This window comes from Setaria viridis, chromosome 1 (genome assembly GCF_005286985.2).
Source record: "Setaria viridis chromosome 1, Setaria_viridis_v4.0, whole genome shotgun sequence".
Classification (NCBI taxonomy): Eukaryota; Viridiplantae; Streptophyta; class Magnoliopsida; order Poales; family Poaceae; genus Setaria; species Setaria viridis.
This window is the reverse complement of record NC_048263.2, coordinates 5,958,066-5,970,761: the sequence shown is the minus strand read 5'-3', so window position 1 is coordinate 5,970,761 and position 12,696 is coordinate 5,958,066. Positions and strand designations below refer to the sequence as shown.

Genomic DNA, 12,696 nt, shown 5'->3' with positions numbered 1-12,696 from the left:
GTATCAATTCGATGTAACAATCTTGATTAATAAAATCTTCCCTTATCGGAAAAAAAATCCTAGAATGTGTGTTGTCAACCTTTTAAAAATTTGATTGCTTAAAGGTATGAATATTTACATATGTTACATGAAACTTACATAACTAGATTCACCATCACAAACCCTTCCTTAGTTAACGAATAGGGGATATTTCTAAAGTTGCTCTGAAACAGGGGCATGCATGACTGCAATTAAGTTCACGAACTTCCTTTCTTCTAATCATTTTCCCCTTTTCTATAAGGAAGCATCTATGTACGGTACAATAGATCTAGATATTTGCCAAGAGAACATGACTATATTCACAAGGGAGAAGCATCCTCAGGTCAATGCTAGTCAAACACCAAGTCAGTCTCAGTTTGGAGAAGCTTCATATCTTCGCCTCCCGAACGTCATTTTGCCCGAATGGAGTTCCACAGCCGGGACATTTCCGGTGGCGAATCTCAAGGTTCCTCTGGATGCATGGTGAGCAGAATAGGTGGAAACATTTGGTAATCACAACCTGTTAACGAACAAGAAGAGAAATAGGACCCTCATCAGCTTAGGCAGCCAAACTACCATCCAACATCCAAGAGATTAACAACGAAACAGGAGCTTGTGAAGTAAGGTGTAAATCTCTGCCATCTTGATTAAGAAACAGGTTTAGGTCATTCAAAAAAAACATAAGCTGTACAGCACATTATATGTTACCTCTTTAGGCCGGGCAAAGCAGACGCCACACTTGAGAATAGCCTTGCATTCTTTTATTTCATCCTGGAGCTTCTGGATAGTAGTCTCTTCAGTCTCAGAAGTCAGCTCCATAACTTCGTTTTTCACCTCTTCATATTGTTCCTCAAGCCGCCGCCTCTCACTCCTAGAAAAAGTAAAGGTAACGTGAAAGTGGTGAGAGGCCAGCAGCATAGCACGATCGACTTGTAAAAGAAGCTTAACAGCAGCCTAACTTCTCATTCTCTAGCAACATCCTCATCTCAGATATCTTTTGCTGAGTCTGCTCATAATCTTTCTCAGAGGATCCAACAGAGGACCGAAACCACTTGAGCTCCTTCTCTGTGTTGGATACGTCCAGCACAGCCCTTTCCAGGCTAATCGTAAGATGTCTGTTTTCAGCTGATGTTTTTATAGCTTGTTCTACACAAGTCTTCATCTGTAAAATCATTCGAGTAAACCACTTTTAAAACTGGCTCACTTCCAAGTGTTAACAGTAAGATCAAATTTACATTTTTTAAGTTAATGTTTGCTATCACAAAAATTTTCTAGGAATGTGTTGGCACATAATTAATTTTAGTGACTGCAGGTTACCAACAGATGGTACTATATAAAAGAAGTATTATTACAACAGAAGTAGGAAACTACCTGCTCTTCACCACGGGCCATTTTCAGTTTGGATGACTCCAGTGAAGTATGAACTTGCTGGAGTTGTTTCTCCAACATAAGCTTTTCAGAGAGAAGGGAACTAGAAGCTTGCTTCATCTTCACACTATCGGATACCAGCTGTCAGATGAGGATTAAGTTACTGATAGCAGCCAATAAGTGAAGGAAAGCTAGCTTTTGCCAATGCAAAACTGCAAACAGAGTTTGTAATGGTTAATGTGCTTATATCCTCCAGCAATGACTGCATGGCTAATAGACACAGGCACAGTGAGGTCATCAAACAGCCTTAAGCGAAGCTCTTTGCCTCTATATATGTCAGTAAACAGTCTACAAAATACACCATAAAACCCACAAAACTAGTAGATGATGTTTCTCATTTAGATCCTTTTTCCTTGCTTGCCAGCAGTTCACGATTCATGGCACATCAAAATATGGTTGATTGTTTATGTACCTATTCTGCTGTGCTAAGGTAGAAATACCAAGACTGTCAAAGCTTACAAAGAAGGCAGTGTTAAGTGAACATTAGCATAAAATACTCTCGGCATCTATCTTCAATCCGTATGCCACGAGTTTGTAGTTTTGACGTAAAAAGGATAAAAGGAGAACTATTAAATACCTTTATGTTAAAGTCCTCTCTATCAGCAAGCTGTTCAAGAAGATGCTGATTTTGTGTTTGCATGTCTTCATATGCTTGACCGATTGTCTGTATGCAAATATCATAGGCTTTCACGCATACCCAAAAAAGTAATGATAATAAAAAAATAAATTAACCTCAATATCAGAAATATAGGCATCTCCTTCAGCCTCTTTAATTCTTATCGCCTCCTTGAGTTCCACAACATCTCTGACAAACAGATCATACAGGTGATAGTATGGATTAGACATTTTTAGATAAGTTGAATTAAAAGAATCAACAACCATCAATTGTTCTAGCTTGTTAATATAACTTTGTTCCCTGGAGCAGAAAGCCAACCTTTCAGATGCATCTACTTTGGCCCTTAACTCTTCCAGTTCTGCTTCAGCAAAGGAAAGCCTTTGCTGGCATGCAGCTTCAGCTTCACCTGCCGCTTTTACTCAAAGCTCAAGACTATGCTCCTCTAGACTGCTCCTCAAATATTCAGCTTGATTGCGAGCTCGGTTTTCTGATTCTTCAATATCAGCAATTGTCCTAGATGCATAGTGTAGAGAGAATGATGTAATAATATAGTGAATGAAATATACATGTATGTAAAAAGTTAAAGATATGCATGTAATGTGATTCTTGCACTATACATATACTCACTCAATCTAACACAGTTCGTCCCAGACAAACTGCAACTAAATATGTAGAGTTCCTCCCTCCGTGTGGCTGGCGAGCTCCGATGGGGTGAAGCAGGAGGCGGGTTCGACGCAGCAGGAAGCTCGGGAAGGAGAGAAGAAAGGTCAGCCGGCTTATAAGCTGAAGCGAACAGACCCACGGTCTTTTTGCCTTCCTCAAGTTAAACTTTAGCTCCTATCACATCGAATGTTTGATATTAATTAGGAGTATTAAATATAAGTTAATTATAAAATTAATTGCACAGATGGAGGCTAATTCGTGAGACGAATCTATTAAGCCTAATTAGTCCATGATTTGACAATGTGACGCTACAGTCCATTTGCTAATAATGTATTAATTAGGCTTAATAGATTCATCTTGCGAATTAGCATAGGGTTTTTGCAATTAGTTTTATAATTGGTTTATGTTTAGTTCTTCTAATTAATATCCAAACATTCGACGTGAGAAGAGATGAACTTTAACCTTAGTATTCAAATAGCCCTTAAGCGTGCCGCAGCCGGAAGCTCCTCTTGTGGCCGGCCGCCTTGGTTTGATTGCCCCGACAGTCGACAGAAGAGGGGTCCGCCGGCGGCGGCGGGCTCGTCGGAGCAACGGCGAGACAGGACACAGGAGCGACAGCGGGATGTTAGAGTGTGCCCGTCAGGGTTTTTCTCTTTTTTTAGGAAAGTCCGTCAGGTCCTTTCTTTTTTTGTCTCGGCCTCTCAGCCCGACCCGGCCCATCCTAGGTTTGTTTGTGGCGAATTGCGCGCTCGGTTAAGTAATGGGCCACATGCCGCGCGCAACCAAAGGCCCGCAAAAAATCGATTTTTTTATTTTTATATATTTTTTTCGATTTTGCAGAAATATATAGTCGGATGAAAAAAAATTACAAATCTAGGCTATTGCCGCCGGCTGGACCGGTGATAAGACCTTACCGCCGCCTCAGCCGGCGGCGGGGCCCTCCTGCCTAACGGTCAACAGGCACCATAACTGCCGCGCGTGAGTCGAGGTGCCGTCGCCGGCCCAGGCGGCAGTAAGGCCCTTCCGCCGCCTGGACCGGCGACAGTCGCCCTCTATAAAACCCGCCCGTGCCCCTCCTCTTCCCCCGCACTAGTGCGCGCCAGGTAGCGAGTCGGAGAAGGAGGAAGGAAGAGAAAGAGGAAAGGAGGGAAGGAAAAAAGAAAGAGAGAAGAAGAGGAGGAGGGAAGAAAAAAAAGAAAGAAAGGAGGAGGAGGGGGAAGAGGGAAGAAATTTCTTCCGTCTTTCTCAGATAATTTTTTTTTATCTCGTAGTTTAGTATAGTATACTATAGTATAGTTTAGTTTAGATTTAGAATTAAAAATATTAGTGGATCTGAGATTTAGACATATATGTAGATCTAGATTTAGAAATAATAGTGGATCTAGATCTAGACTTAGAAACTTTTAGCTGTATTTAGATATAGGAAAATGTAGCTTAGTTAGTATAACTGATTTAGCTTATACAGTAAAATAGAGTCAGCATTATTAGATTTATTTGTTATGGTAAATGGCTATGATAAATGTAGTTAGTAAATTCTGATATTTTGGTTAGGTATTACATTGTAGTTTTTAGGTAATAATATTAGATTTGTTTGTTCTGGTAAATGACTATGATAAACCTAGATAGTAAATTATGATTTTTTGTTATGTATTCGAATATAATTTTTCGGTAACATATTAGATTTGTTTGTTCTGGTAAATCACTGCGATAAATGTAGCTAGTAAATTATGATTTTTTGTTAGGTATTACAATATAGTTTTTCGGTAACATTATTAGATTTATTTGTTGTGGTGCATGGCTATGATAAAGTTAGTTAGTAAGCTTAGTTTAGTGTTACATAGTTGTTTGTTTATTCTAGATAAGAAGTTAAATGCTTTTCAATGTTCACGTGCGTCCACTGTACAAGTCTAAACATTTCCCAATTAAGAATTAAAAGCACACAATTAAAATAATCGATCACTATGAATGAAAGTTGTGCGGCAAATAACGGAGTACATGACCTAAGCACAACACAATGAAAGGTCCAACAGTACACAACATTATCCATGAATAAACCATGAACACACAACGAAAGGTCCAACCGCACACAACGGAGTACTAGCCAATAACAGAGCCTACTGAGTACAACAATACCACTTTCCCTTCCTCAGGGCATCGGGGTTCTCCTCGATCGTTGCTTTCGCTCGGCGTGCACGCTCAAGCTTCCTCTCCCTTTACTCCCTCTCCGCAGCGAGACGCCTCCTCTCCTCTTCTTTCTTGTGCTCCTTCTCTGCAGCCTCCTCTCTGAGCCTCTTCTCCATCCTCTCCTTGTTCTCTGCCGCCCAACGCAACATGTATTGCATCTCCTCCTTGTCCTCCGGCTTGATCTCAGTGTCAATCCATTGCTCAAAATCACAGAGTGGTGGAGGGGTCTGCAACAAATGTAATTATTACAAAATAAAAAAATCATTCAAAGTGTCATACGACACAAAATAATTATTGCACAATATCAATTCCTCACCATCTTGTTAATGCGGCGCTGACGAAGTGTAGGCTCAAACGTAAAATTGGAACACATCCAAACGCAAAAGTGGAACAGATCCAATACCTCTGCCTATACGTGTCCTCTCCATCGGACTTGGCTACCTTGCAAGGATCGCCGCAAAAGCACATGGGCACTGGAACACCACTAGGCAGAGGCAAAGGGTCGAAGGCATTTCCGGTCAATGAAACACCACTCCACCTTTACCATTTTCGTTGTAAGAACTGGAAGCAACTAAGATTAAATCATACGACTACCAGTTAATGTAATGACGTGCACTGAGATTACCTTGGTTTTCCAGCTTTTCCACGCCTTGGCATCCTACGGTTGTATAATAAAAATATTAAAATTTCATGAAACTATAATACTAAATGCTTCTAGATCTAAATACTAAACTATGAACTAAAAACCGAATCTGCTATACTAACTAAGCTACATTTTTAACGTCTAAAAGCACACAACATATCTGTAGATCTAAATACTAAACTATGAACTAAATATCGAATCTACTGTACAAACTAAGCTAGATTTTTAGCATCTAAAACCATAAGATATGTTTAGATCTACTATACTACGACATTAAAAAACTTACCTGATGACTAGGAGGCTTCTTCCCCTTCTTTCCTCTCTTTCTTTCTTCCTTCCCTTCCTTCTCTCCCTCTCTGGTTCTCCTCTCAAAAACAACATATCTGAATCAGGAGAGCTGGGAGGCTTGAGGCTTGCCTGCGGAGGGTTTTATAGGGGAACCCCCGCCGGTCCAGGCGGCGGTAAGGACCCTTACTACCTGCGCGCTGGTCGTACCACGGTGATGCAGGAGGCCAGGTCCTTACCGCCACCTCAGACGGCTGTAGGGCCTTAGTGCCGGCCTAGGTGGCGGTAATGACACGCGCCCGCGGTGTCGGCGCCTTACCGCCGGCTGAGGTGGCGGCAAAGCCTTATCGCCGGCCCAGCCGTCGCCAATAGCCTGGATTTGCAATTTTTTCATCCGACTTTATATTTCTGCAAAATCGAAAAAAAATATAAAAAAATCCAAAAAATCGATGTGCAATAAGGCCCGGGAAACAACTAAACAAGAGGATATTGTGGAATTTTTTATTTTTATATTTTAGCATTTAGCAAAAATATATGTCCTAATAAAAAATTGCAAATTTATACGCATACAGCCATTTGAAATCGGCTATAGCCAACTGAAACGGCGGAATATGCACTGTAGCACCCTTACCGTCAGTTGAACCGGCGGAATTTCCCTTCTCTGAGCAGTACATCTTCAAAAAATCATAACTTTTTCTTATGAACTTGGATGGAGATAAAATTTATATGAAATTGTATATCTCGACGAGATCTACAACTTTATAGTTCAAACTTTTTTCATTTAAAATCATCTGGGTGCTCAAATAATCGACAAAATGTTTAGATATAAAATTTGAAAAAAAAAAGAGCTTATGACGGAAAATTAGCACCTCTAGAAGCCCACGATCATTTCAATTTCTTTGGCCATCATTCTCTGGTGTATTAATTCTCCGTTGGATTAATTGTTTGGCCATCATTCTCTGGTGTATTAATTCTCCGTTGGATTAATTGTTAGTCCTCCACTAATCAAGAGGATATCGTGTATGTCATAGAATGCTATAAATATATATCCCCACGTTTGCACACCTCATGAAAATCACATGCCATCAATATTTTGCGCCACGTCCAGCTGGCCATGTCTCCAATGGCATAGCAAAGCGAGATGGTAGGGGTCATGTGCCCCTTCATGCTTCATGCCAACCTCATCCCCAATCCCACCTCGGTCTCCGATTGTAACTAAGCGGCTTGATTGAGGTCAAGCATATGTCCATGTACTACATTAGGAATGAGATCCAGATACATCATCATGCGCTTTCATCTCGGGTTCAGGGTCGTTGAACACACCATCCTTTGTGCATCCAGCTATCTACACCCACCTCTTCCATGAGCGAAGGTTAGGACTTACAATATGTTTTGTTTTTGTTAGGGTTAATTGGTGAGAGGGGATCCGTGGAAATGGGAGTTTAGATATAAGAGTTTGAAAATCACTTGTTCATGTGGTGAGAAAATAGAAGTTTTTATTGGGACGGGGATGGGAGTGTAAGGTTCTAACTCCCAAGGGGGAGAGGTGGTAATTGAGAGTGAATTATGGTTTAAGTGGAAGATGTAGTCGTGACCGTGCTCAAAGGGACATGTTATACTCATGACGGGTACATGTACATGAGCACTCTTTTTGTATTTTGGAAAAGAAAAACGAAGATCCCCTTCTCCAGCTCCTCCGTTTAAAACGGGGTGGCTCCAGCTCCTTAGTGCTCTAGACGTGGAACCATTTTTAACATCCCTATTTGGTAGGGTTCCAGCAAGAGCCGCAGGAGAAACCGGAACCTTGTCAAAAGAGCTCTAAGGTTGAAAGTTGAATAGTGCATACCTCACCATGGCTTGCCATAGTTTTGTGTAAAAGCAGCCACAATACATATCGATGCCTGAAAGTATCGCATCACCACCGGTGCTCCATTTTATTCTCTTGCCACAGTGTTGAGCAAATGAGCATTGATGTATGTAGGGTCCGTTAGCAGTAAAAAAAAGAAGAAAGAAAAAACTCATGTTCTCCTCACTGCCAACCTGTGAGCAGGTGAGCAGCGGTACAACTGCCGATAGAAATCATAATCTATACTCTCGGCATCGAGGAAACTACAGCCATCGATGCTGACTTTTTTCATTTGAGCATCGCGTCCTACAGTGTGCTAACCCCGTGTAAACCGATGCCCAAAGAGAAAAATGAAGCCTTGGTTTGAAGGCACACTGCGGGTGCTCTAACAAGTATGGCAGACCACAGAGCATCTGGGAGAAGGGATTGCTTCCCCTTGTTTTCCTCTCTCTCTCTCTCTCTCTCTGATTGCGCACGAGTATTTTGTCCTTTGCGGTGCTCTTGGAGCCTGGCTCAATTCCGTAGGCTGCATAGCTGCAGGAAGCGGATGATGGGAAAGGTTTGGGCGATTACCTTGCTGAGTTGATGACTTGCTGTGACCTTGCGATGCGAAAGGCGCCCAGTGATTCGTTAAATCCAAAAGGCCCCGTCTGCAGGTGGCACGCCCACGCTATGCAGATCAGATGTGTTCCTCGGCACATGGGCTGCAACGCACCTGGAAGGAAGCCACCTCGTGACTCGTGGTCGGATCATGCACGCTGGCCCCGTCAAACACGTTGTGCCAGATGAATTCAGATGCTCTCTGGTGGCACCGTCTGAAACTCTGAATCTACTCTAGTGATGGTAACAGTACGGTTTTGTATCCATCCATGCTCGAATTGAATACCACGCTGAAGATGAAAAAAAAAGTACTCCCTGTTCTATTAATTACTATTCATTATTCATTTTAGTTTCTTTTAGCTATATATCTTTAGCATGGACTTAGGTACATAGTAAGAGCTATGTATATGGATAATAATTTGGGATGGAGGAAGTACGATAGTAACCCTTTGAAGTTTAAACCCTCACAGCTAACATAACACAACACACACATGGCCGAACTGCTCGATCGAAGAGCATCGCGTGTGTAATATGTCCATATATACCAATGTGCTACTGCAGAGAACATTAAGGCTAAACTAAATATACACACAATACCAACAATCACCTGTTGTAGCAGTAATCTGGACTTTGCTTTGCAAAAAAATATTGTAGCCTACGTGTATTTCTTCAGCTTTCGAGACCTTCAAGGGTGAGAAATGCACACTGGAGTTACTCTTCACATCCCAATATTTTTCGAACCATAAAGCAAACAGGGAATGTGGATGGATGTTGGATTCACCTCACCTCCGCTCTTTCCTCGGCCTTCCGACCGGCCTCTTCGCCCGAATGCGGCCCGCGTCGGGCTCCACTCCCGCCGGCGCCGGATTGTTCAGCTGTGGCTGTGGCGGCCCATTCCATGGTCTGGCTGTGCTGCGATTGTTTGAGCGACGACTTCTGCTGGCATTCGAGCGACGACTTCTGCTGGCAGTCGCAGGTGACCTTGTATTCCTTGGAATGCTGCTCTCTAAATTGAATCCCCTCTTCAAATTTTTGGAGCTGTTCACTGGTTGCAAGCCCATCGATGAGCTGAACCAGATGGATGGTATTAGATTTCAGAATTCAGCAACTATTTACTGAAAGTTCCAGGCCTCCAGCAGCTGTATCTAGCCACCACGGCCACAGAACATTGGCCATCTGAAAGTAAAAGAACTGTCATACAAGATACCTGGGTGCACCCTCAATGTCTTCTTGAAACATCAGTTTGGAGGCAGAACAAGAGTCATTGCCCACGGTGCACTCTAGAGATAAACAAACAACATTTGATGAGGAAAAGGTAGCCACTTGAGGCTCATACTCACATAAGTACATAACTAGAGAATTAGTGTGGCTGAAGTACGGCGACATACTGTCATTCTTTCCTGAAGTGCTGCAATCATTTCGCTTTAGCCTGACTCTTCGAGACTCTTCAAAAGCAGCTCCTGTGCTAGAATAACTTCGTTTCATGGCCTGCAGCTGCGTATGGATAATGGATTGTGACATTATGTTTGGGTACTTCAAGATCGAACACACAGTAGGAAAGTATCTACTCTGCCTGAAATGTATAGGCATGACATCAACAAGGTAGTAAACAATTTACTTGAGCTGACAACAATGCATCAACAGAAGGTCCTTACAACAGCACAGAACTGTTTGCATAATTCCAGATTTGAGGACGCGGTAAACAAACAAGATGCAGCAATGTCTACTCAATCCAATATGTTAGACATGCCACCAACAAGAAAGAAAACTGTTTAGTCCCACTACCAAGGTCCTTAAAATTGCACAAAACTACAGCTACTGTCAGAAGTTATTACACCAAAACAAAATTTATACTGAGAAAGCAACAAATTAGTAACAGCCCAGAAACCTAAGCAATATGGCATATTTTGTGTTTGCAGCATTGAAACTAGTTAGAAACATATTTTACTTCGATGTATCGACCAGGCACATATAAGTATAATGAAGACACATAACTATTGAATTCAGATAGGTATGGTCACCAGACCTAGTTATAATTCCTCAAGATAAGAAGACTCACAGGCTGACTCCTGTCACGATTCTTGGTGCAAAGGCCTTTGGTAGTAGTTGAACTTCTCTTCAGCCATTCCTCCTCAACGGTATTGTCAAACACTGGAGTATAATCAGGAATACCCGATGCTGCCAGGAGAGAGGTGTTTGGACTTGAAGAGTATGCTACAGGGTGTTGCTGAGTGCTAGCATGCCATGCAATGGGAAGAACAATTTCAGGTGCATCTACACCTGGGTCTGAATCTACCATCCGCTCTTGAATAATTTTTATTAATTCATCACATTCCGACCTAGCATTAAAAATACAGGTCAGAAGTCAAACATCCTGGTCCAATCTATTCAAGAATTGGCTATATATAAATAACTAGTAGAACAGCATGTTTCAGATCTTTGTGTCAATGAATTCTGGTTTTCTTTCTGCCATATCCTAAGGAGAAAACAATGGGACAACAGTCTTGAATTTTTTTGTCACAGACCTGTCAGCTTTTCACTTGCAGAAAATGTCAGTTACGAACAGAAGACAGTAAAGAAACTAAGTGCTTATTCAGCAAAGTGGCTCTATAAATAATCAGTAGAAGGGTGTTTCAGATCTTTGTGTCAATGTCTCGATGACATGCTTTTCATGCTGCAAGATCTTAAGAATATAACAATGGGACAACATTCTTGAATTTTGGTGTCATAAACTTGTCAGCTTTTCATTTCTAAAAAAAATCAGTTACCAAATGGAGACTGTACATAAACTGACGAAGTACTAAGACACAGTGAAAATGAAACTCACATTTTTTTAGCATATAAATTTAAACATCAAAAGAGACAAGATTACAAGGTTGCACATCTTAAGATTTAAGATAAACAATTCAAGGAAACAGGATATACCGTGAGTAAGTATCCTGCATAAGCAACTGCTTTACAGCTTCTTTTGGGTCTATTTTTGAGACAACTGCAAAGGATCCATTGCCAGAATCTTTCAAAACGATCTCCTTTCCACTCTACAAACATAAGAAAGCACTTAGCTTGATGGTACAAATTTCTCAAAAGTGACCAATTTATCACTTCCATGCTTAAAGAGAACTACTTGTTTCAATACTACCAAAATGCAAAGAAAACAATTTATAACTGATAACTGTTCTCAAAAGTAACCAATTTACCAAGTTTAACTGATAACTGTCAGAAGCAACGCACATCCCAGTACCGTCATCTGTTTGATAAGAAAAATACAAATCAGGAACTCACTAAATCATTGAGAAAGCAACTTTTGCAAAGCTAGTCAACGTATACAATGACAATGAATTGACAATGTCATGGAACTGGTGATGATCAGATTTGCAGTACACATTCATAACAGCAAGATGATCATCTACACCATTCCCTTAGCGTTGAAGTTCTGAATAAAGCCCTGCCTAACACATACTTCCTCCATTCCAAATTGTAATTCATTTTGGCTTTTTTAGGCACCTAGATATACGTTATGTCTTTCTAGAAAACCAAAACGACTTAAAATTCATTAACATCAATACAAAGGTTCTCCCGATCAGTATACACGCAAATGTTATCCGGGCAGAGAACCTAGCGTTCTAGATATTGAACCGAACCCCTCAAGCACCCGATTCCCTATCTATTTTCACGCTAAATCGACTTCATTGCTCACTACACAATTACGAGTTAATCACATCAAGCTCCTACTTCCCCCAACTGCGCTCTGTTGCCGGGTAACGGCAGCACCCACACCAACATGTCCACTAATCGATGACGCCACACGAGCGTACACGGATAGGGATGATCGCAGCGCCGACGCGGGCGCCTCACTGAGCACCGGCAGCGCAAGGGCGGCCTACACTGCAGCACGAAATTACGGCGCAAGCATTTCACGAGGCATTTGGAATTTGGGTTGGGGGAGAAAGGGGGAGTGAGTACCAGCAGCGGCGAGGGCGCGGCGCGGCGGCGACTGCGACGACTCCGGGGAGGAGGACGTGGTGTCGGAGGCGGAGGACTCCGGGTCGAGGACGGCGGCGAGGAGGCGGCCGGCGCCGGAGACGAGGCCGGAGAGCCACCCGCGAGGCGGCGGCGAGGGATCGCCCTCGGCGGAGGCGGCCATGGGCGCGCAGAGACGCGGGGAGACAAGTGGGCGTGCTGGGGTGCGGACGTGCGGTTGCGGTGCCGAAATGGGAGAATTTTGAATTCTCCGCCGAGCAACCGCTAGGCTCCAAGGCGGTTTACGCGCGGGGTGCTTTCCCCTCCTGAAGGCGTACTCCACATCCTCACGTGGGGCCCACATGTCGTTGGTCCACGAATTACGCCTTCCTCGAGGGAACACGTATTAGTTGTAGCATACCACGTGTCTGAATCACATGATAGTGATGATGT

The 12,696-nt window shown here is 42.5% G+C and overlaps 2 protein-coding genes across 2 annotated transcripts; both read right to left on the bottom strand.

Annotated features, from left to right (window-relative positions):
* Positions 1-278: 278 nt before the first annotated feature.
* On the bottom strand, positions 279-7,691 carry LOC117853187 (E3 ubiquitin-protein ligase BRE1-like 2). The gene is given in 9 exon segments (XM_072291289.1): positions 279-538; positions 603-653; positions 727-889; positions 978-1,180; positions 1,390-1,527; positions 2,024-2,110; positions 2,179-2,251; positions 2,381-2,575; positions 7,684-7,691. Coding segments are annotated over 9 exon segments (1,050 nt in total). The 3' UTR covers positions 279-406.
* A 973-nt stretch (positions 7,692-8,664) lies between these two features.
* Positions 8,665-12,538, bottom strand: LOC117844977 (uncharacterized). The gene is made up of 8 exons (XM_034725848.2): positions 12,247-12,538; positions 11,481-11,530; positions 11,209-11,321; positions 10,343-10,622; positions 9,672-9,777; positions 9,491-9,563; positions 9,070-9,351; positions 8,665-8,966 (listed from the first exon to the last, which is right to left on the bottom strand). The coding sequence occupies exons 1-8, from the start codon at positions 12,425-12,427 to the stop codon at positions 8,939-8,941; spliced, it is 1,113 nt and encodes a 370-aa protein (XP_034581739.1). The 5' UTR covers positions 12,428-12,538; the 3' UTR covers positions 8,665-8,938.
* Between the last annotated feature and the right edge of the window lie 158 nt (positions 12,539-12,696).

Coding starts and splice junctions, on each gene's coding strand:
- LOC117844977 (XM_034725848.2), bottom strand. CDS start 12,427: ATGGCCGCCTCCGCCGAGGGCGATCCCTCGCCGCCGCCTCGCGGGTGG. Junction 11,322..11,480: donor ACAGTTATCAGTTAAACTTG/GTAAATTGGTTA, acceptor TTATGTTTGTAG/AGTGGAAAGGAGATCGTTTT. Junction 8,967..9,069: donor AGGCCGAGGAAAGAGCGGAG/GTGAGGTGAATC, acceptor TCACCCTTGAAG/GTCTCGAAAGCTGAAGAAAT.